This window comes from Heteronotia binoei, chromosome 5 (genome assembly GCF_032191835.1).
Source record: "Heteronotia binoei isolate CCM8104 ecotype False Entrance Well chromosome 5, APGP_CSIRO_Hbin_v1, whole genome shotgun sequence".
Taxonomy (NCBI): domain Eukaryota; kingdom Metazoa; phylum Chordata; class Lepidosauria; order Squamata; family Gekkonidae; genus Heteronotia; species Heteronotia binoei.
In genome coordinates, this window is record NC_083227.1 from 18,624,588 (window position 1) to 18,645,340 (window position 20,753).

A 20,753-nucleotide genomic window follows, 5' to 3' on the forward strand; every position below is an offset into this window, starting at 1 on the left:
AACTGTGGCTAATAGCCACTGATGGACCTCTGCTCCATGTTTATCCAATCCCCTCTTGAAGGTATCTATGCTTGTAACCGCCACCACCTCCTGTGGCAGTTAATCCCCCTTTGGGTGAAGAAGTACTTCCTTTAATCCGTTCTAACCCGACTGCTCAGCAATTTCATGGAGCGCCCAGGAGTTCTTGTATTGTGAGAAAGGGAGAAAAATCCTTCTTTCTCCGTCTCTATCCCATGCATAATCTTGTAAACCTCCATCATGTCATCCCGCAGTCGACGTTTCTCCAAGCTAAAGAGCCCCAAGCATTTCAACCTTTCTTCATAGGGAAAGTGTGCCAACCCTTTAATCATTCTAGTTGCCCTTTTCTGCACTTTCCCCAATGCTCTGATCATCTCTTGCCTTGAAAAACCTATGGGGTTGTCCTAAGTAGCCTGTGGCTTGGTGGTACTTTCCACCACCGCATACATCTGAATGTGGGTTGCTCCAGTCGGAGCCATCCCGCAGAAGTACCCTCGGCGTGAAAGGCTTACGACGACCCGTGGGTGAAAGGCTTACGACACAAAATCATAATGCCTCCCAGCCAGGAAGATTTGTTTTGGGGAGAAGAGACCCCGGCATCAGCCTGGGGAGGGTCGGAGGGCACAGCCCAGCGCAAGCAGCTCACTTCATGTTTTCCACGTTGCGCCCGCGAAGCGCACAGACCGGGATGACGAGGATGGCCAGGAAGAGGATGTAGCCGTTGTAGAAGCCCATCTTGCAGAAGTACTTGAAGGTGGCGCTCCATTCGTACAGAAGCGGGACCACCACCAGGAAGAGGATAAGGAGCCACTGGCCCAGAGAGATCTCCATCGTCCCTGTGAGAGAGAGGAGAAGAGGAGGAGGGAGAATCAGCTCTGTTTTCAGTTACATCCGTTCAGTTTTATCAACTTGTTCTCTTCTGTTCGAAATACGTTTCAGTTCAACAGTAAAGACCTTTAATAGAAACCAACAGGGGTGTTTTTTATATGGCGTTCCAAGGAACTTTAGCAAGGAGTTCTAAATGAGAATGTTCTTATCTGGCTTGTTTAGGCTAAGCTGGTCTCACCAAATCTTGGAAGCTAAGTATGATATTGGATTTATATCCCGCCCTAGACTCTAAATCTCAGAGCAGTCACAATCTCCTTTACCTCCCCCCCCCCCACAACAGACACCCTGTGAGGTGGGTGGGGCTGAGAGAGCTCTTACAGCAGCTGCCCTTTCAAGGACAACTCCTACAAAAGGTATGGCTGACCCAAGGGGAATCAAATGTGGTTCTCCCACACACTTAACCACTACACCAAACTGGCCCTCATTGGTACTTGGATGGGAGACCTCCAAGGAATACCAGGGTCACCTATGCAAGGGCCACCACAATTGGATCTAACCAAGATTTTCTGTATGATCTCTTCTGTTTCTCCTCACTGTAGCCATTGCCCCACACAGCTTTTGTTCACCCTGGTCCCACAAACTCCTTCCCCCTCTTTTTGCCTGTGGAAAAGTTGGTAAGGTATGGATTTCTATCCCAGTTTTAGATCATGAAAAAAACCATCCCCTCCAGTACATCTAGCAGCAGCAAAAGGAAACAAGGAATTATAATGAAGTTTGATCTAACAATCGGAAAAAAAAAATCGGTGTTTTTGGGGTTTGGGCACACAGAACCCCAAAAATATCAGTATTTTCTGATATTCCTGAATCCCAATACTGGTATGATATTCAGATTCATGATATCTAGGAAATCCCATTTTTTTTCCAGCTCCATTACACCCTATGGAGACTTTTATATTCAATGGTTCCCATAGAGCAGGGGTGGCCAAACTGTGGCTCGGGAGCCACATGTAACTCTTTAACATATAGGGAGCGATGGTAACTCAGTGGAAGAACATCTGCTTGGTAAGCAGAAGGTCCCAGGTTCAACCCCCGGCATCGCCAACTAAAAAGATTCCTGGCAAGTAGGCATGAAAAACCTCAGTTTGAGACCCTGGAGAGCTGCTGCCAGTCTGAGTAGACAATACCGACTTTGATGGACCCAGAGTCTGATTCAGTATAAGGCAGCTTCATATATATGTTCATATACTGTGTGGCTCCCAGAGATCAAGGAGGAACTTAATGCAGGCTTACTCTTAAGCAGGCATGCTTAACATTGGGACCTCAGTCAGCTTCTGAGTCCTGACCCATAGGTAGGTGATATTTCTGCCATGTGTGAAGAGGGTAAGGAGGGGGAAATAGGCAGGCTTGCAAGCTCTTCTCCTCTACCACAGAGGTGACCCGGAGACCAAGAGTGGGGAAAGTGAACACAAGAGCCAAGGGAGCCACTGGAAGGAGGGATGGAATTAAAGAGAGTGGCGCAGGGCTCCCCCTTAGTTTCATAGCTCTTGTAAGAGCTGTATTTACTGAGACATGTGTGTAATATTGTTCATGTCTTGTAGCTCTCAAACAACTGATATTTATTCTATGGGGCTCTTAAGCAAGTTTGGCCACCCGTGCCATAGAGAATAATGGGAAATCGATTTAGGGGTATCTGGGGGGCTGTTTTTTGAGGTAGAGGCACTGAATTTACAGCACAGCTGCTGGTGACTCTCCTCAACACCCTCTCCCCCAGTTTCAAAAAGATTGGACCAGGAGGTCCAATTCTATGGGCCCCCAAAGAAGGTGCCCTCATCCTCCATTGGATTCAGTGGAGGGGGAAAGGTGTTCAAAGGGCTTGCAGCCCCTTTAAATGCCTTCTCCAAGTCACAAGTGAACTCCAAAGGCATTTAAGGGGGATCTCAGTCCTTCTCCAAGTGGTGAGTTCACCCAGAAGGCATTTAAAGGGGCTGCAATCCATTTCAATGCTGTTTAACTTTGACTATCCCTTTAACTTCACTATGGTGTGGGGGCTTGGCCATTTTGGATAGCAAAACAAAAACAAAAACCCACTCTTATCTATATCAGGCTGAAAGAATAGCTGAAAAATACTGATAAGGGTTTTTAAAAATATATTTTTTCAGCTTAGATATGACCAAATGCATACCCCTAGTTCCATCTATCCTTCTACCCATCCACCTATCCATACTAGCTAAATTAGCCTGACTCAGATTAGGTGCCAAACAATGGTCTCTGGCAGGGGTAGAATTCTAGCAGGAGCTCCTTTGCATATTAGGCCACACACCCCTGATGTAACCAATCCTCCAAGAGCTTACAAGGCTCTTTTTTGTAAGCACTTGGAGGATTGGCTACAATAGGGGGTGGGACCTAATATGCAAATAAGCTTCTGCTAGAATTCCACCCCTGGTCTCTGGTGAGGACGCTGAGGCAGCGGGCATCCAATTATTAGGCCTCCCTTGCTGAAGTTCTCCAACTGTATACAGCCTATATTAATAAGATCTTCATTGTCCTCTGGTTTATGGCTTAGTAGCTTCTGGCCATTTGGGCTTGCTATACTTCTAAATTTATTGTACTACCTGTTTTAAATTGTTTTAATAGTTTATTGTATAACTGATTTCAGGTTTTCACAGCTGGTAACATCATTAGGGTTTGTAGAATCTTTCGGGCTCAAGTGCCGTGTTCTACTGGAGAAAGTTTTCCTTCCAGACGTTTCGTTCTCAGCTGCGGAGAACATCCTCAGTGGCGTTTCAGCCGGAGCAGGCGCTCTGACCTTCTTGGCTGCTGTGCATTGAGTGGGGCCGGGGCTGCTAGAGAGCTGCTATTTCTAGGCTGGAGGGTGTGTGGTGAAAGGGCAATTGGTTTGTGGATGTGCCCATTGTCTGGTGGGGCTTCCTGGAAGGGTAGTGATAAGGAAACTGGCTGTTGAATGTGACCATTGTTCTGTGTTAATTGCTGGGAGAGTTGGAAGGGGTGTGAAGATAAGGAAGATGGTTGTTGACTGTGCCGATTGTTCTGTGGAATGTACTGGTTGTTCTGTGACTTTCTGCAATGTATAGTCTGTAGGGTGTTTTGCAGAGCTGGGTACCAAGATTGGTGGATGGAAATGCCTTCTTCCTTTCTGTTAAAATAGTGCTGGTGTTTGTAAATCTCAATAGCTTCTCTACCAGCACCATCTATGCCCCCTTTACAAGTATTGTGAACTGTGTGTGAGGAAGTAAGAGTGTCAGTCAGTTTTTAATTCTTGGCTTCTGCTGTGACCCAAATCTACACAGAAACATTTCTCTAAGTGGTTGACTTTGAGAACGACCATCAAACAGCCCTGAACCATTGTTTCTATACTTACAAAGGAGTTGAACGCTTGGGGACAAGGGATTAGAATGCAGGACTAGTGACTCCTCTTCAAAAAGGAAGATGGATCCCTTTCGCCTGAATTGCTTGTTCCTGTGGACATTCCCAGAACAAAGCCAGCTTTGCCCTTCCCAGGGCGGGCCTCGAGCCCAACGTAACAGTCTACTGGCCCTCAGGTTGACGCATTTGAGAAGGATGATAACAATCCCTGCTTATGGCCCTCTCAACCCCCTCTGGCCTACACCACGGTGCCACTGTGGAGAATACACATGGGCCTCCTGCCACCCTCTAAGCCATGGGTGTCGGTCTCATTTGTTATGAGGGCCGGATCTGACATAAATGAGACCTTGTTGGGCTGGGCCATGTTGGGTTGGGCCGAGCCATGTCAGGCCAGGCCATGTATGTACCTGTTTAAGATTAGGTAGCAGAGATATACACTTTATAAATGACACAAACACAAATATATATATTTAAAAACTTAAAACACGCTTAAATCGTTAGCACTCATTGGTCTTAAAGGTGCTTTTTTTGTATTTCTCCCATGGAATCCAGGGAACTGGGCAAAGGAAGCTCTGACTCTTTCCTTCCTTCCTCAGGGGGCTGGGGGAGGGGCCTCAGCCAATAGAAGGAAGAGAGGCTTGGTGCAGTAGCTCTGCTGGGCGATTGAGAGAGCCTGGGAAAACAAGCTCTGCCCCCCCTCCCCAAGGGAGGAGCCTCAGTCAATGAAGAAAATCGAGTAGCTCTCGTGCAACTGAGCAAGCCTTGCAAAGCAAGCTGTTATGCAAAAGGAAGCAAGATATAGGGAGAAGGAATCAGATGACAGCCAGTTGCTCAGGGGCCTATAGGAACCCTCCGGGGGCCTGATTCGACCCCCAGACCGCATGTTTGAGCCCCCTGCTCTAAGCCATAAGGGAACACTATGCCTATGGCTCGTATGGCACCACCTTTCTGGGCTCCCCTCCCACGGGACAACAACCAGTTACTTGGAAGACCGAGGAAGTAGAAATTGCAAGATACACGTTAGGCCCCTTGATTCAAATGCTTAGGGGACAAAACATGAGGAAACTATCCAGTTTCAAGCAGATCAACCACTATCTATGTTGAAAGCTCCCCCATTCTGACCTGCTTAATCCCTGCTACAACAGGAGAGGGAATGATAAAGCCTCTGACAGATTTTGAAGCACTAGTGGGAGGCCAGCGGAAGGATGTTGCACAATCACCGTCAGCAAGAGAACTGCGGAGGCCAGCTCTGAGGCCAGCCATAGAGATATTAGACGTTCTGGTAATTTTTTTGAGATGACAGTCCTCAAGCTTTTCTGAAAATCACAACTGCACTTCCTGTAACTCCAGGGAACAGGCCGGGGGTTCATTACAGCTTCGCTGTCCACAACAGTGCAACTGTTGTCTCAGCGCAAAGATAATGAGGCCGGCGTATTAACGCTGGTGTGAGTAAGCTTGTTTTAAGATCCCTATCCTGCCTTACTAGTGCCAGAGGCTCTCCAAGCCATGTGCTAATAAAAACAAAAGCCACGCACTGAACTGTTAATATGCATACAGTAAATCCCCTTTCATCTGTAGAAACAAAGCTCCATCCAGATAGGGCCAGAGCACCTGCTTGGTGTATGCAAAGTCCCAGGTTCGGTCCCTGGTTCCTCTTGTTAAGAGAGGATCAGCTAAACAGGTAATCTGAGCAACCTCCGTCAGAGTCTCTAGGGGTGTCAAACTCATTTGTTATGAGGGCCAGATCTGACATAAATGAGATCTTGTCGGGATGGGCCAGGTGTGTCATAAAATGTAGAACCAGGTAACACAGATATAACCTTTATAAAGCAAAACACAATTAAAGATTTTTAAAAACTTTAAATGAAACATGGTTAAAACAATTAGCACTTCTCGGTCTCTTTCTTTCCTTCCCCAGGGGACCAGGAGGGGGAGGAGCCTCAGCCAATACAAGGAAGGGAAGCTTGGCACAGTAGCTCTGCAGCGCAACTGAGAGAGCCCGGCAAAGCAAACTATCCCTTCCCCCCCCCTCCTCCCAAAGGGAAGAGTCTCAGCCAATGGAGAAAATAGAGGCTTTGTTCTGTAGTACATGTGTGATTGAGCAAGCCCGTCAAAGCAAGCTGTGATGCAGAAGGAAGCAAGAGAGAAGGAGAAGGAAGCAGATGACAGCCAGTTGCTCGGGGGCCTGATAGAAGCCCTTCAGGGGCCTGATTCGACCCCCAGGCCACATGTTTGACACTCCTGCTCTAGAGAGCTGCTTCAGGTCTGAGCAGGCAAATCTGACCTTGACAGACTCAGTATAAGGCAGCCTTGTGTGTTCAAATAAATTTTCTGGTGAAGCACCCAAACACATTACATAACCTTCTCCTTCCCATCTCAATTGTCTTTACAGGTAGGCCAAGAATCATCCTCACAGAGAAGGAAGAGGCCATTTCAAACACTGTCTTCATCATACAAGCAAGGTATCTACAGTGGTCATGTACTACATGCCTGGCTAGACTTATTGTATCGCTGCACCAGTCTGGGAGGGGGGAGCATTCACCCCTTGGCATTGATAGGGCAGCACCCTCTGGTATCCCCCTCTGGCGGGGCAGCTTTGTGGCACTTCCTGGGTTTCACTTCTCAGATTTGTGCCATCCTTGATCGAGAAACGCAAGGCTCCAAAGCTGCCTCAGACCCCGGCAGCTCACCTCAGATCAGAAGCAGCCCAAGTCCAAGCTGAGATAAGAACTGGACAGTGCTTCCAACCAGAAACGCTTCTCCTTCTGGCACTCAGACCTGGCAGAAGCAAGAGAAACTCAAGCTAGGCCAGGGGTTGTGAGCCCCTGGCACACATACCAATGAGCATCATGCCAGATCATATTGCTTGGCGTATGGGGTTGGTCCACTGCCCAAACAACTGAGGAAGGCACTTGCGTTAATGACAGCAGCGTTGCAGCCTGGTTTGCTTCCAGCATGTCCTTGTCTTTCCCGCACGCATTTGTTTGCCAGTAACTTTCAGAAGTACATGTTGTCGTTGTCGTGTGTGTGTTTTGGCACTCAGGACATAAAGGCAGCCCAACTTGTCAGCTAGCAGTGGCTTAATGACAGAGAACATAATCCACGACATGTCCAGTTACAGAAAGTTAGTGTGGTGTAGTGATCGGAGTGTCCTACTAGAAATGGGGAAGCCAGGGTTTTAATATCATTAAACCGCCTGAGTGGCCTTGGGACAGTCACTCACTCCCAGTCTAACCTACCTCACAGAGCTGCTAAGGGGTAGTTTTGGGCACCACAATTTATGAGGACGGCAATGAAGACGGTGAGGGGTCTGGAGACCAAGTCCTACAAGGAAAGGCTGAAGGAGTTGGGTACATTTAGCCTGCAGAGGAAATGATTGAAAAGTGATATGATTACCATGTTCGAGAACTTAAAGGGCTGTCATATAGAGGATAGTGCGGAGTTGTTTTCTGTTGCCCCAGAAGATCAGACCAGAACCAACGGGTTGAAATTAAAAGAATTTTGACTAAACATTAGAAAGAACTTCCTGACAGAGCAGTTCCTCAGTGGAACAGGCTTCCTAGGGAGGTGGTGGGCTAGGCTCTCCTCCTTTGGTTTTTAAACAGAGGCTAGATGGCCATCTGACAGCAATGCTGATCCTGTGAAGCTAGGCAGATCTTGAGGAGGAGGGCAGGATGGATTGCATCAGTGCTTAGTTCTCGTGACCCTTTCTTAACACGACCAGGAAAATGCTGTTTGCCATTTTGGGGTCAGGCAGCAATCTGTCTCAAGGCCAGTTTGGCCAGGGATCCAGGAGGATTTTTTTTTAAAACTTTCTTCTGGGTGTGGAGCAGGTGTAGCTGGGGGTATGTGTGGGGAAGGTATTTGTGAAAGACAAAGAATATTGTGCAGGGGGTTGGACTAAATGACCCTGGAGGTCCCTTCCAATTCTATGATTCTATGAAAATGGGAGGAAAGGTGAGAAGAACCACATACGGAAGGAGGGGAAGATAAAAGACATCAAGATAGGTCTCTCTCCCATCACCTGATACCTTTCTTTCTCTGCCCATGACCTTGGAATGCCACTGCCAATCAGAGGAGGCAATACTGAACAAGACATACCAATGGGCTGGCTCCGTTTAACGGAGCTTTACACACTCTTTGTCCTGGCAATCTCGGTGGGTCACACAAGAGAGAGGCCTTCTCAGCAGATTGGTCCCAGGTCATTTACAGACCCACACCACGTCTGCATGTACTCTGCTCATGAGCTACCACATCGCTGCCTCAAGACAGCCCAGAAACTCTAGTCTAGAATCACAGAATCAGAGTTGGAAGGGACCTCCAGGGTCATTTAGTCCAACCCCCTGCACAATGCAGGAAACTCAGAAATATCTCCCCCTAAATTCACAGGATCCTCACCGCTGTCAGATGGCCATCTGGCCTCTGTTTAAAAACCTCCAAGGAAGGAGAGCCCATAAAAAAAAGTTGGACTTTCTGAGCAAACACAAGCAGGGAACCATAACAGGCATAATTTTGCAGGAGTGACAGATACGAAGGCTCTGAAGAGAAACAAAATCCCTAGTTTTTGAGAATTCACTAAGAACTTAAGAAGAGCCCTACTAGGTCAGACCAATGGGCCATCTAGTCCAGCATTCTGCCCCACACACTGCCCAACAAGTTCCTCCGGAGGGCCAACAAAAGGGCAGAGAGACCAAGGCCTTCTCTCAGGATTTTCTCCTAGATCTGAGATTCAGGGGTTTAGTGCTCCTGAATGTGGAGGTTCCCCTCAGTCCCCATGGCTAGTAGCCACTGACAGGCTTATCATCCATAAATCTATCTAATCCCTTCTTTATAAGAACAAAAAAAAAAAAAGAGCCCTGCTGCATTAGACCAGTCGTCCATGTAGCCCAGCATCCAGTCTCACACAGTGACCAACCAGCTCCTCTGGAGAGCCAGCAGCAGGGCACAGAGTCCGAGGCCTCCTCCTGATGTTGTCTCCTGGCTTAGGGATTCAGAGGATTAGTGCCTCTGAATACTGAGGTTCCCCTCAGTCAGCATGGCGAGTAGTCATGGATAGACTTCTCCTCCATGAATCCGTCTAGCTAGAAACGCTCATAGGGTTTCTCATCTATCTTTGCTTGAGGACTAGAATCTCTCCCCTCCCCCTGGTTTAGAAAAGGGTCAAGCTTCTCAGAAGGCTTAATCTACCACCCAGCAGCAAGCAACTCCTCCTATGCTTACCTAGCACCATCATCCAACACCCTGAAGGTTATCACACTGAATCAAGTTCACAGAACAGTAAAAGCGCTTTGGGGATGTGGGCGTGGTATTCAGAGGGGGGGGGGAAGGAGGGGCTGATCCAGGCACTTGGCTGCCTGCCCAGATGCTTTGAAGCTTCATAACAGCACACTGGAGGAATGTGAAGAATTTCCCCAACTGTGCTCTCAGTGATCCAGCAGCAGTAGGAGGTAGATGGCACAGCTTAACCACAAGACTCCGGTTGAATGTCCCCACCCCCCCTCACACACACACACACACTTTTTTTTTTTTTCATTTACTAGAATGGAAAACAAGTATGCAACACATAGAAACTATTTCTCCCAGCTTTATTAGCACAGGATCGAGGGTGATGCCTCACACCTAAATGAAAACAAGCCCAGGTCTGAGTGGGGAAGAGGCCATAATAATGGCCAGTTGCATTATCAGTGATCTTTAGCAGGGTCCACCAGGATTAAGTTTACAAAAGGTTTCCGGTGAATTATGGGCCTCCTGTGTGGGGGGTCGGTTCCCTCCTCTTTGCTGTTATCTGTCAACGAGCATGTAAAGAATGTTCAATACTCAAGAGTAGTATGAATGTAAATTCTCCAAATGTGCATAAAGTAGGTTCTCAACAGAATTTTGATCGTTCTACTTCCCGTTGCAATAAATATCTTTATCAAGAGATGCACATATAAACAACTTAAGCCTTTACGCTGAGGCTCTCCAAGTTATCTATCAATATTTATTTTAATGCTTCTTATCTCTGGAGCCTTACAGCCTCTGTAACATTCACGACTCAGTGGTACATACTTCCTGCCCGGCTAGGAAACGGAAAGCATAATTATCGAAATTCCGTTTGAGAACCTACTTTATGTGCATTTGGAGAATTTACATTCATACTACTCTTGAGTGCTGAGCTATCTGTCAACGGGGCAAGACATTTAGGAATCTCAACACAGAAGCCCTCAGCATCAATCTGCTCCCCTTCCAGATGAATCTGGACCACGCTTTTTCAGACTTTTGACCAAGAGAATACTTTTCAAGCTACCGTAATTTTGATATTCTTGTGGTCAAAAAGGCAAAGTAAGCCGAACGTCTAGCAAAGCAACTTGGAATTCTCAGGTATTGCAGACAGGGCTGTCACCTGGAATTACATCTGATCTCCAGATTAAACAGATTAGTACCCCTGGCACTGGATTTCCTTGCAGAAAGGGTGCAGTGGCCAGGACCAGAGAAGACCTTACAGAGTGAAGTAATTAAAGTAGCTCTGTTCACATTTCTGGTGAGCTGACTTGTCTCTGGCACTGTGGGAAGAAGACGGCATCTACACATAGAGATGTGACCCCTGGCCCTGCAGCCTCCCAGGGCTGCAAATAAAACAAAGTTTTGAGTCCCGTGGCATCTCTGGGATCAACAGAGTTTAAGTCCGGCTATACGCTTCCATATGCATGCATGCTAAGAGTGCATTTTCTTATGCTTCACACTGCTTCCTCCTCAGTTGGCTGCTATATATCCTTTGGTTTATCTGTGCCACATAACAGAGAGGCTGGAACTTCTGATCTCTCTCATTATCCATCATGTGTTTTGGTTGTTAGCCACTGAGTTGTATTCGACTCTTGGCAATTCTGTGGGCCAGCTCTCTCCACGTTTTCCAATCTTGTACTGTTTCTTTGAGTTGTTCATTCTCAGGCTGGTGTGGACTTTTATGGTGTCTAGCTACCGTGTCCTTTGGCAGACTGCGTTCCTTTTTGCAGCTAACCGATCCAAGCAGAATTGCTTTTTCTAGTGAGTTCTTGTTTAACTCATGTATAACAACAACCTAATTGTTCCAGTCCCTTAGGGGGAGAGTCACACCAGAAAGTTTTATGTACAATTCACACCGAGCCTCCCTCTGCTTCAGCTCCTCTTTCTCCCGCTTCTGTAATTTTTCTATAGAACTATACAGAATATGATTTCTTCTTCATAGCATCTGAAACCGGAATAAGGTTTGTTAAGTTCGTCAAGGTGTCCCTGGACTTCTGTTTTATTCTGGCGAAACTCCAAGCAGGCTAAAGTACCTCGGCAGTAGCCACTCAAGTTGAGCCACTTCCACTGCTCACGCCACAAACAGTGGCTGACAACCGATGCATGAGAAAGAGCTGTGTCATCCAACTTGAAGTGAATACGTAACCATACTCACAAAGCTGTCTTATCAAATCACTGGTCTGTCAACGTTGGTATTGTCTACTTCCAGGAATCCCCACCCTTTATCAACCTCTGGGCACCTTTGTAATTTTGGCTGCCAGGCCTTATACGTCTAGGCTTGCCAATCCCCAGGTCCCAGCGGGAGTTCTTCCGCTTTCCCAGGCTCCTTCCCACCCTCAGTCAGCTGGCCGGTGGGGAGAAGCCCCTCCCCCAGAGGATCATGTGCCTTTCCCCCTCCGGAGGCTTCAGTCTCCAACTGAAAGGCTTCCTCTTGGGATGGTGTGTCTGTGTTACTTGGAAGAAGTTGGCAGCAACTCTTGAGTAGAGAGGCCACTTCCTTGCTTCAGAGTTGCCAGAAACAGCGGGGGGGGGGAAACGTCTGCTGAGCACTTAATTATTCCCTATGTGGAAATCGATTCTCATAGAGTATAATGGGGAATTGATGTGGAGGTTTCGTGGGCCCTGGGGGAGCTGTTTTTTGAGGTAGAGGCACTGAATTTTCAGTATAGTATCTAGTGCCTCTCCCCAAAGTACCCCCCAAGTTTCAAAACGATTGGACCAGGGGGTCCAATTCTATGAGCCCCAAAAGAAGGTGCCCCTATCCTTCATTATTTCCAATGGAAGGAAGACGTTTAAAAAGGTATGCTGTCCCTTTAAATGTGATAGCTAGAACTCCCTTGGAGTTCAATTATGCTTGTCACACCCTTGTTACTGGCTCCACCCCCAAAGTCTCCAGGCTCCACCCCCAAAGTCCCCAGATATTTCTTGAATTGGACTTGGCAACCCTATATACATCCTACCTGCATTCATTGGGCTCTTAAAGCTGCACCTTGGGCAGCCCTAGAACAAAGTCTGAATCCAATGGCACCTTTACCAACAAATTTTAATTCTGGGTATAAGCTTCCATGTGCATGCTCAACAGACTTCACATATCTGAACCCTGGGGAGGATTCTTGGCTCCTTTGGAAGGCATCTCAGCTGCCTTCTACTGAATCAGACCCTTGGTCCATTGAAGTCAGAATTGTCTACTCAAACTGGCAGCAGCTTTCCAGGGTCTCAGGTGGAGGACTTTCACATCAACTGGAGATGCTGGGAGCTGAACTTGGAACTATATCATTGGGAATCCCCTGCCACTAGGCAAACCAGGTGATCACCTAGGGCGCCAGCCTTTGGGGGCTCCATACTGACTCGGTGATGTTATCAGTGCGGGGGCGGGGGCACCAGAAGTTAGCCTTGCCTAAGGTGCCAGACACTCTAGGGCTGGCCCTGGTTGGGATGGCTAGCGTTCAGAAGAGGAACCCCTTCTGCCACCACCTCTGAAGTACAGTCCCAGAGGTCACTGCTTATAGGATGGGGGAGACTTGTCTTAGCAGTAGTCTGTGTGGAAAGGATCTAGGGGTCTTAGTGGATCATACGCTGAACATGAGTCAGCAGTGTGATGCAGTGGCTAAAAAGCCAAATGCAATTTTGGGCTGTATCAACAGAAGTATAGTGTCCAGATCACATGATGTGATGGTATCGCTTTACTCTGTTCTGTAAGACCTCACCTGGAGTATTGTGTTCAGTTTTGGGAACCACATTTTAAGAAGGATACAGACAAGCTGGAATGGGTCCAGAGGAGGGTGACGAAGATGGCGAGGGGTCTGGAGATCGAGTCCTATGAGGAAAGGTTGAAGGAGCTGGGCATGTTTGGCCTGGAGAGGAGGCAGCTGAGAGGTGATAAGATCACCATCTTCAAGTACTTGAAGGGCTGTCATATAGAGGATGGTGTGGAATTGTTTTCTGTGGCCCCAGAAGGTAGGACTAGAACCAGTGGGTTGAAATTAAATCAAAAGTTTCCTGCTCAACTTTAGGAAGAACTTCCTGACTGTTAGAGCGATTCCTCAGTGGAACAGGCTTCCTCAGGAGGTGGTGGGCTCTCCTTCCTTGGAGGTTTTTAAGCAGAGGCTAGATGGGCATCTGACAGCAATGAAGATCCTGTGAATTTAGGGGGAAGTGTTTGTGAGTTTCCTGCATTGTGCAGGGGGTTGGACTAGATGAACCTAGAGTCCTTTCCAACTCTATGATTCTATGATTCACCCAGGACAAGAAGATTAATGTTAAAAAAAATACACTGAGAAAGAATGAAAGAATAAAACAAACACTGTGGTCATTTTAATCTCTTTAAACCATCAGACCTTGAAGGGCCAACTGGCCAGGAGTCCCATTTGGCCTAACACATTTCCAAAAACACATGCAAGGCACCGGAGAAGAAGACAAAGGAGGAGAAGGAGAAAAAGAAGACCAGCTGGTTTTAGACCCTGTCCTTTATTTGGAGTCTCAGAGCAGCTTACTATGGCCCTTCCCTTCCTCTCCCCACAACAGGCACCATGTGAGGTAAATGGGGCTGACACAGCTGTGAGACTCAAGGTCACTCAGCTGGCTGCATGTGGAGGAGGAGTAGGGAATCAAACCCAGTTCTTCAGATTACAGTCCACTGCTCTGAACCACTACACTAAAAGTCCTGGCAGGTGCCATGGTGCCTCTGGGGAACCCTGAGCTATACTCAGAGAGCCAGTTTGGTGTAGTGGTTAAGTGTGCGGACTCTTATCTGGGAGAACCGGGTTTGATTCCCCACTCCTCCACTTGCACCTGCTAGCATGGCCTTGGGTCAGCCATAGCTCTGGCAGAGGTTGTCCTTGAAAGGGCAGCTGCTGTGAGAGCCCTCTCCAGCCCCGCCCACCTCACAGGGTGTCTGTTGTGGGGGAGGAAGGTAAAGGAGATTGTGAGCCGCTCTGAGACTCTTCGGAGTGGAGGGCGGGATATAAATCCAATTTCTTCTTCTTCACAGGTAGGATTCCACAAGCCAGTCATAACGGACCAGGCAAACAAGTAGATTTGGTACCTTTGTAGGTCAGTGCATACTGATCCTTCTGTATACTTAGAAGACAACATACCTGACCCAGAGGGAAGATATTTTTCCCTCCTGATCCAGACAGACTGGCTTCCCCTTTGGCTTAACCCTGAAGAAAGAATTCTGCACCTGGGACTAGGAATGCGCACTTGATAAATACCTTATCAATATTTATTGGGTATTTTCTTAGCCAATCACCGAGGGGGCTGACAATGTGGGTATCCAAAAAATGGATACCCCGAAAAAACCTGAAAATGTTCAGGGTTTTTCTGGACTGCCCCAGTTCCAGGGCATGTAAAGGGCTCTCAGTCCATTTAAATGCCTTCAGAGAGAAATCTCAGGCATTTAAAAAGCACTTTAAATGCCTTGTCCCCCCTTCATTGGAAACAATGGAGGATGGGGTTACCCTGGTCCAATCTTTTTGAATCTGGGGGGGGGGGGAGGTTTACTGAGAAGCAACAGAAACTATGTTGTAAATTTGGTACCTCTCCCTCAAAATACAGCCCCCCCTTCTGAGTACACAGGAAGATCAGTATGCCCTGGCCCTGCCATCTTCTTGCCACACTGTAAATGTAATAGGTATTTTAATTACTATACTCCTTTACAGTACTAGCAATTTAAGTTCTGGTTCCAAGTAGGGGTGTGCACAAAAAAATGGGTATTCTTCTGGTTTGAGGACATTCCCCTGTGGAGATGTCAACTTCTCGCTTTTTTTGTGCACACCCCTACCTGGAACCAGAACTTAAATCGCTAGCACTGTAAAGGAGCATAATAATTACAATACCTGTTACATTTACAACACGGCGAGAAGATGGCATCTCCACAAGGGGATGTCCTCAAACCAGAAGAATACCCATTTTTTGTGTGCACACCCCTACCTGGAACCAGAACTTGCTAGCGCTGAAAAGGAGCATAGTAATTAAAATACCTTTGACACTTTTACAACATTGTGAGAAGATGACATCTCCACTGGAGAGCCAGTTTGGTGTGGAGAGCCAGTTTGGTGTAGTGGTTAAGAGTGTGGACTCTTATCTGGGAGAACCGGGTTTGATTCCCCACTCCTCCACTTGCACCTGCTGGCATGGCCTTGGGTCAGCCATAGCTCTGGCAGAGGTTGTCCTTGAAAGGGCAGCTGCTGTGAGAGCCCTTTCCAGCCCCACCCACTTCAGAGGGTTTTCTGTTGTGGGGGAGGAAGGTAAAGGAGATTGTGAGCCGCTCTGAGACTCTTCGGAGTGGAGGGCGGGATATAAATCCAATATCATCTTCTTCTTCTTCTTCTTCTTCTTCTTCTTCTTCTTCTTCTTCTTCTTCTTCTTCTTCTTCTTCTTCTTCTTCTTCTTCTTCTTCTTCTTCACAGGGTACGGTTGCCAATCCCCAGGTGGGCAGGGGGGAGCAAAGCATACAACTACCATGAAAGTCAGTCTCCAAATAAACAATTAAACCAATAATACAAAAATTATACAAAGATTAAATATATTTGTTCCAAGAAAATGAAAACAATTAGTTTTTTTAAATCATATAAGGAACGTATGCACCAGGAGACCAGTTCTTTTTCCTTCAGCAAATCAATGCTGATTGTATAAGGAAGTCCTGGATGAAACTGATTAATTCCAAGTCAATTCAATATTTTGGATGTGTGAAGCCAGCGATCCATAAGGCAACAGTATAGTACTAAAGCCCCTGTTTCGCTTTAGCTTCTTCAAGCTTCTCACAAAATATTTCAAATACTTGGTCAGAATGCCAACAATCTCCAACAATGAGTAATGCTTCAATGGGGAAGCACTTAAGCATTGTTGGAGATTGTTGGCGTACTGACCGAGTATTTGAAACATATTGTGAGAAGCTTGAAGAAGCTAATGTGAAACAGGGGCTTTAGTACTATCCTGTTGCCTTATGGATCTCTGGCTGCGCACATCCAAAATATTGGATTGACTTGGACATTAATCAATTTCATCCAGGACTTCCTTATACAATCGGCATTGATTAGCTGAAAGAAAAAGAACTGGTCTCCTGGTGAATACGTTCCTTATATGATTTAAAAGACTGATTGTTTCAATTTTCTTGGAACAAATGTATTTAATCTTTGTATAATTTTTGCATTATTGGTTTAATTGTTTATTTGGAGGCTGGTTTTCACAGTAGCTGTATGCTTTGTTTTCCCCTGCCTTTCTTTGCAAGATTCTCTGTTTTGGTTGCACAATCCCCAGGTGGGGGCAGGGGATACCCCAGTTTGGAGGTCCTCCTCCCGCTTCAGAGTCATCAGAAAGCAGAGGGAGGGGAGGGGAGGGATATGCCTCCTGGCCACTCCATTATTCCCTATGGAAACCGATTCCCATAGAGTATAATGGAGAATTGATCTGTGGGTATCCTGTGCCTCGGGGGAGGAGAGTTGTTTTTTTAGCTAGAGGCACCAAAATTTCAGCATAACATCCAGTGCCTCTCCTCAAAAGACCTTCTAAGTTTCAAAAGGATTGGACCAGAGTATCCAATTCTATGAGCCTTCAAAGAAGGTGTCCCTATCCTTCATTGTTTCCAATGGAGGGAAGGCATTTAAAAGGTGTACAGTCCCTTTAGATGTGATGGCCAGAACTCCCTTTGGAGTTCAATTATGCTTTTCAAAACCTTGCTCCTGGCTCCACCCCCAATGTTTCTAGGCTCTACCTCCAAAGTCTCCTGACTCCATCCCCAAAGTCCCCAGATATTTCTTGAATTGGACTTGGCAACCCTACCATAGGGGGATGTGGCCCCTGGCCCTGAGGGTTTCACAGGGCCCCAGGATTGAATCCCCACTCTGCCATGGCAGCTTGTTGGGTAACCTCTGGCCAGTAATTCCCTCTCAGCCTAACCTACCTCACAAAATTGTTGTGAGGATAAAAGAATAAAGGTTTTGTAAGCTGCTTTGAGTCTCCACAGGGGGAGAAAACCAGAATCTAACTTAATAAGTCCTGGAATAGTGATCTCCATTTTGGCATTAGCCAAAATGCCCCCAGGAGGCATCAACTTTGTAGCTGTAAGAGGCACCCATTCAGAAACAGCTGTCTGCATCGTAGGAGGACGCATAGCTTAGAACACCCCAGTGTCGTGTAACTATCCCCCCCGCCATGGCAGCCATTTTGTGACCAAGGCTAATAACTTCTCTCAGCATTCCAAATGTCCCGACAGGCTCAATGAGACTGGGGTCCACACAGCCTTAGATCCACCCATCCACACGGTTTCATGTCTCAGGGGAAGAGAGGCGATGCTGCATCTAGCAGTCAGTCTTTCAGGGAAGCATATCCACCATTACTCAAATTCTCCCTGAGCCAACCCTCTTCCCAAGAGGCCCAGGGCTCCCAGAAGGCAAGCATCCAATACACTCCCAGGCTTCTCAAAGCAGCCAGAAGTTGTCCATCAATGCCAATGCAGCCCTGAAAACAAGTCATTCTACCTACGATTCTTCATCAAATTATTTGCCCGAAGAACCTGCGTGCTCCAGCCAATATTTATTGCCTTCCTGTCTCCTTCTTCCTAGAAGCTAAAATGACCAAACTGAGGCTATTGTACTTTGGTCACATCATGAGAACATGAGAGTCACTGGACAAGACAACCATGCGAGTAAAAGAGGAAGAGCTAACACGAGGCGGATTGACCCCACAAAAGAAGCCCGTTTGCAACACCAGAGCAAAGCTGTTAATGACAGGATGTTGTGGAGGTCATAAATTCATAGGATCACCATAAGTTGGAAGCAGCTTGATGGCACTACACACCCACACACCAATCTGTCTCCCAGAAGCTCAGTGCAGTATTCCTGTTTCTCTCTCCCCACTGCCCCCATCTTATTTTATTCCCAGAACAGCCCTATGGAGGTGGGTTAGGCTGAGAAAGAACAATTTCACCTAGTGAATTCTCATGGCAAACAGGAATTCAAACCTGGAACTCCCCTGGCCTAGCCTAAAGCTCACTGGTTACTATACCACACTGGTTCTCAGGGACACGCAAAGCTACTAAGTTTAGGATCCTACTACAGGCCAGACCCAGCAGCCCATGAAGACAGAGATGAATCATACAAAATTCTACCAGAAAGGGGATATTACACAGCATCCCTTCCAGAGCTCAATTCTGAAAATGATCTGAGAAAAAGAGGAAAGTGTTCCTAAATAGTGCATTTCCCTCCCCACTGCAGTTCTTACAGCAATACGTTCTCAAGGCAGAAGAGCTGATTTTTATACCCCATTTTTCTTTACATTTCATAAGAACATAAGAGAAGCCATGTTAGATCAGGCCAATGGCCCATCCAGTCCAACACTCTGTGTCACACAGTGGCCCAAAAAAATTTATTATATACACACACACACACACATACACACACACACTGTGGCTAATAGCCACTGATGGACCTCTGCTCCATATTTTTATCTAAACCCCTCTTGAAGGTGGTTATGCTTGTAGCCGCCACCACCTCCTGTGGCAGTGAATTCCACATGTTAATCACCCTTTGGGTGAAGAAGTACTTCCTTTTATCCGTTTTAACCTGTCTGCTCAGCAATTTAATCGAATGCCCACGAGTTCTTGTATTGTGAGAAAGGGAGAAAAGTATTTCTTTACTTTCTCCATCCCATGCATTATCTTGTAAACCTCTATCATGTCACCCCGCAGTCGACGTTTCTGCAAGCTAAAGAGTCTCAAGCGTTTCAACCTTTCGTCATAGGGAAAGTGTTCCAGCCCTTTAATCATTCTAGTTGCCCTTTTCTGGACTTTCTCCAATGCTATAATATCCTTTTTGAGGTACGGCGACCAGAACTGCACACAGTACTCCAAATGAGACCGCACCATCGATTTATACAGGGGCATTATGATACTGGCTGATTTGTTTTCAATTCCCTTCCTAATAATTCCCAGCATGGCGTTGGCCTTTTTTATTGCAAACGCACACTGTCTTGACATTTTCAGTAAGTTATCTACCATGACCCCAAGATCTCTCTCTTGGTCAGTCTCTGCCAGTTCACACCCCATCAACTTGTATTGGTAGCTGGGATTCTTGGCCCCAATGTGCATTACTTTGCACTTGGCCACATGGAACCGCATGTGCCACATTGACGCCCACTCACCCAGCCTCAACAGATCCCTTTGGAGTTCCTCACAATCCTCTCTGGTTCTCACCACCCTGTACAATTTAGTGTCATCCGCAAACTTGGCCACTTCACTGCTCACTCCCAACTCTAAATCATTTATGAACAAGTTAAAAGAGCATGGGACCCAGTACCGAGCCCTGCGGCACCCCACTGCTTACCGTCCTCCACTGCGAAGACTGCCCATTTATACTCACTCTCTGCTTCCTATTACTCAGACAGTTTTTGATCCACAAGAGGACCTGTCCTTTTACTCCATGACTCTCAAGCTTTCTAAGGAGCCTTTGATGAGGAACTTTATCAAAAGCTTTCTGGAAGCCAAGGTAAACAACATCTATCGGGTCTCCTTTGTCCACATGTTTGTTCACCCCCTCAAAGAAATGTAACAGGTTAGTGAGGCAAGATCTTCCCTTACAGAACCCATGCTGAGTCTTCCTCAATAACCCGTGTTCATCAATTTGCCTACTCATTCTGTCCTTGATAATGGTTTCTACCAACTTTCCCGGTATTGAAGTCAGACTGACGGGCCTGTAATTTCCCAGATCTCCTCTGGAACCCTTTTTAAAGATGGGGGTGACATTTGCTACTTTCCAGTCCTCAGGAACGGAGGCAGATTTCAATGAAAGATTACAGATTTTTGTTAGAAGATCCACAAGTTCAACTTTGAGTTCTTTCAGAACTCTCGGATGTATGCCATCTGGATGCGGTGACTTATTAGTTTTTAATTTGTCTATCAGTTGTAGGACCTCCTCTTTTGTCACCTCAATCTGACTCAGGTCTTTCAACACCCCTTCCAAAATTAGTGGTTCTGGGGCGGGCAAAAAGTTCTCATCTTCCACAGTGAAGACGGAGGCAAAAAATTCATTCAGCTTCTCAGCCATTTCCCTATCCTCCTTCAGTAATCCTATTACCCCCATGGTCATCCAAGGGCCCCACTGCCTCCCTGGCTGGTTTCCTACTTCTAATATATTTGAAGAAATTTTTATTGATGGTCTTTATGTTTTTTGCAATATGCTCCTCATAGTCCCTTTTTGCCTGCCTGATCACAGTCTTGCATTTGATTTGCCACAGCCTGTGTTCCCTTTTACTAATCTCACTTG

The 20,753-nt window shown here is 46.6% G+C and overlaps 1 protein-coding gene across 1 annotated transcript in view; it reads right to left on the reverse strand.

Annotated features, from left to right (window-relative positions):
- Nucleotides 1–20,753, reverse strand: part of AGPAT1 (1-acylglycerol-3-phosphate O-acyltransferase 1) — a 93,244-nt gene that overhangs the window by 22,907 nt on the left and 49,584 nt on the right. Inside the window, exon 2 of the mRNA XM_060238957.1 lies at nucleotides 665–854. Coding sequence (XP_060094940.1) covers nucleotides 665–849 — 185 coding nt within the window. The 5' untranslated portion in view covers nucleotides 850–854. The remainder of the gene's footprint in view (nucleotides 1–664; nucleotides 855–20,753) is intronic.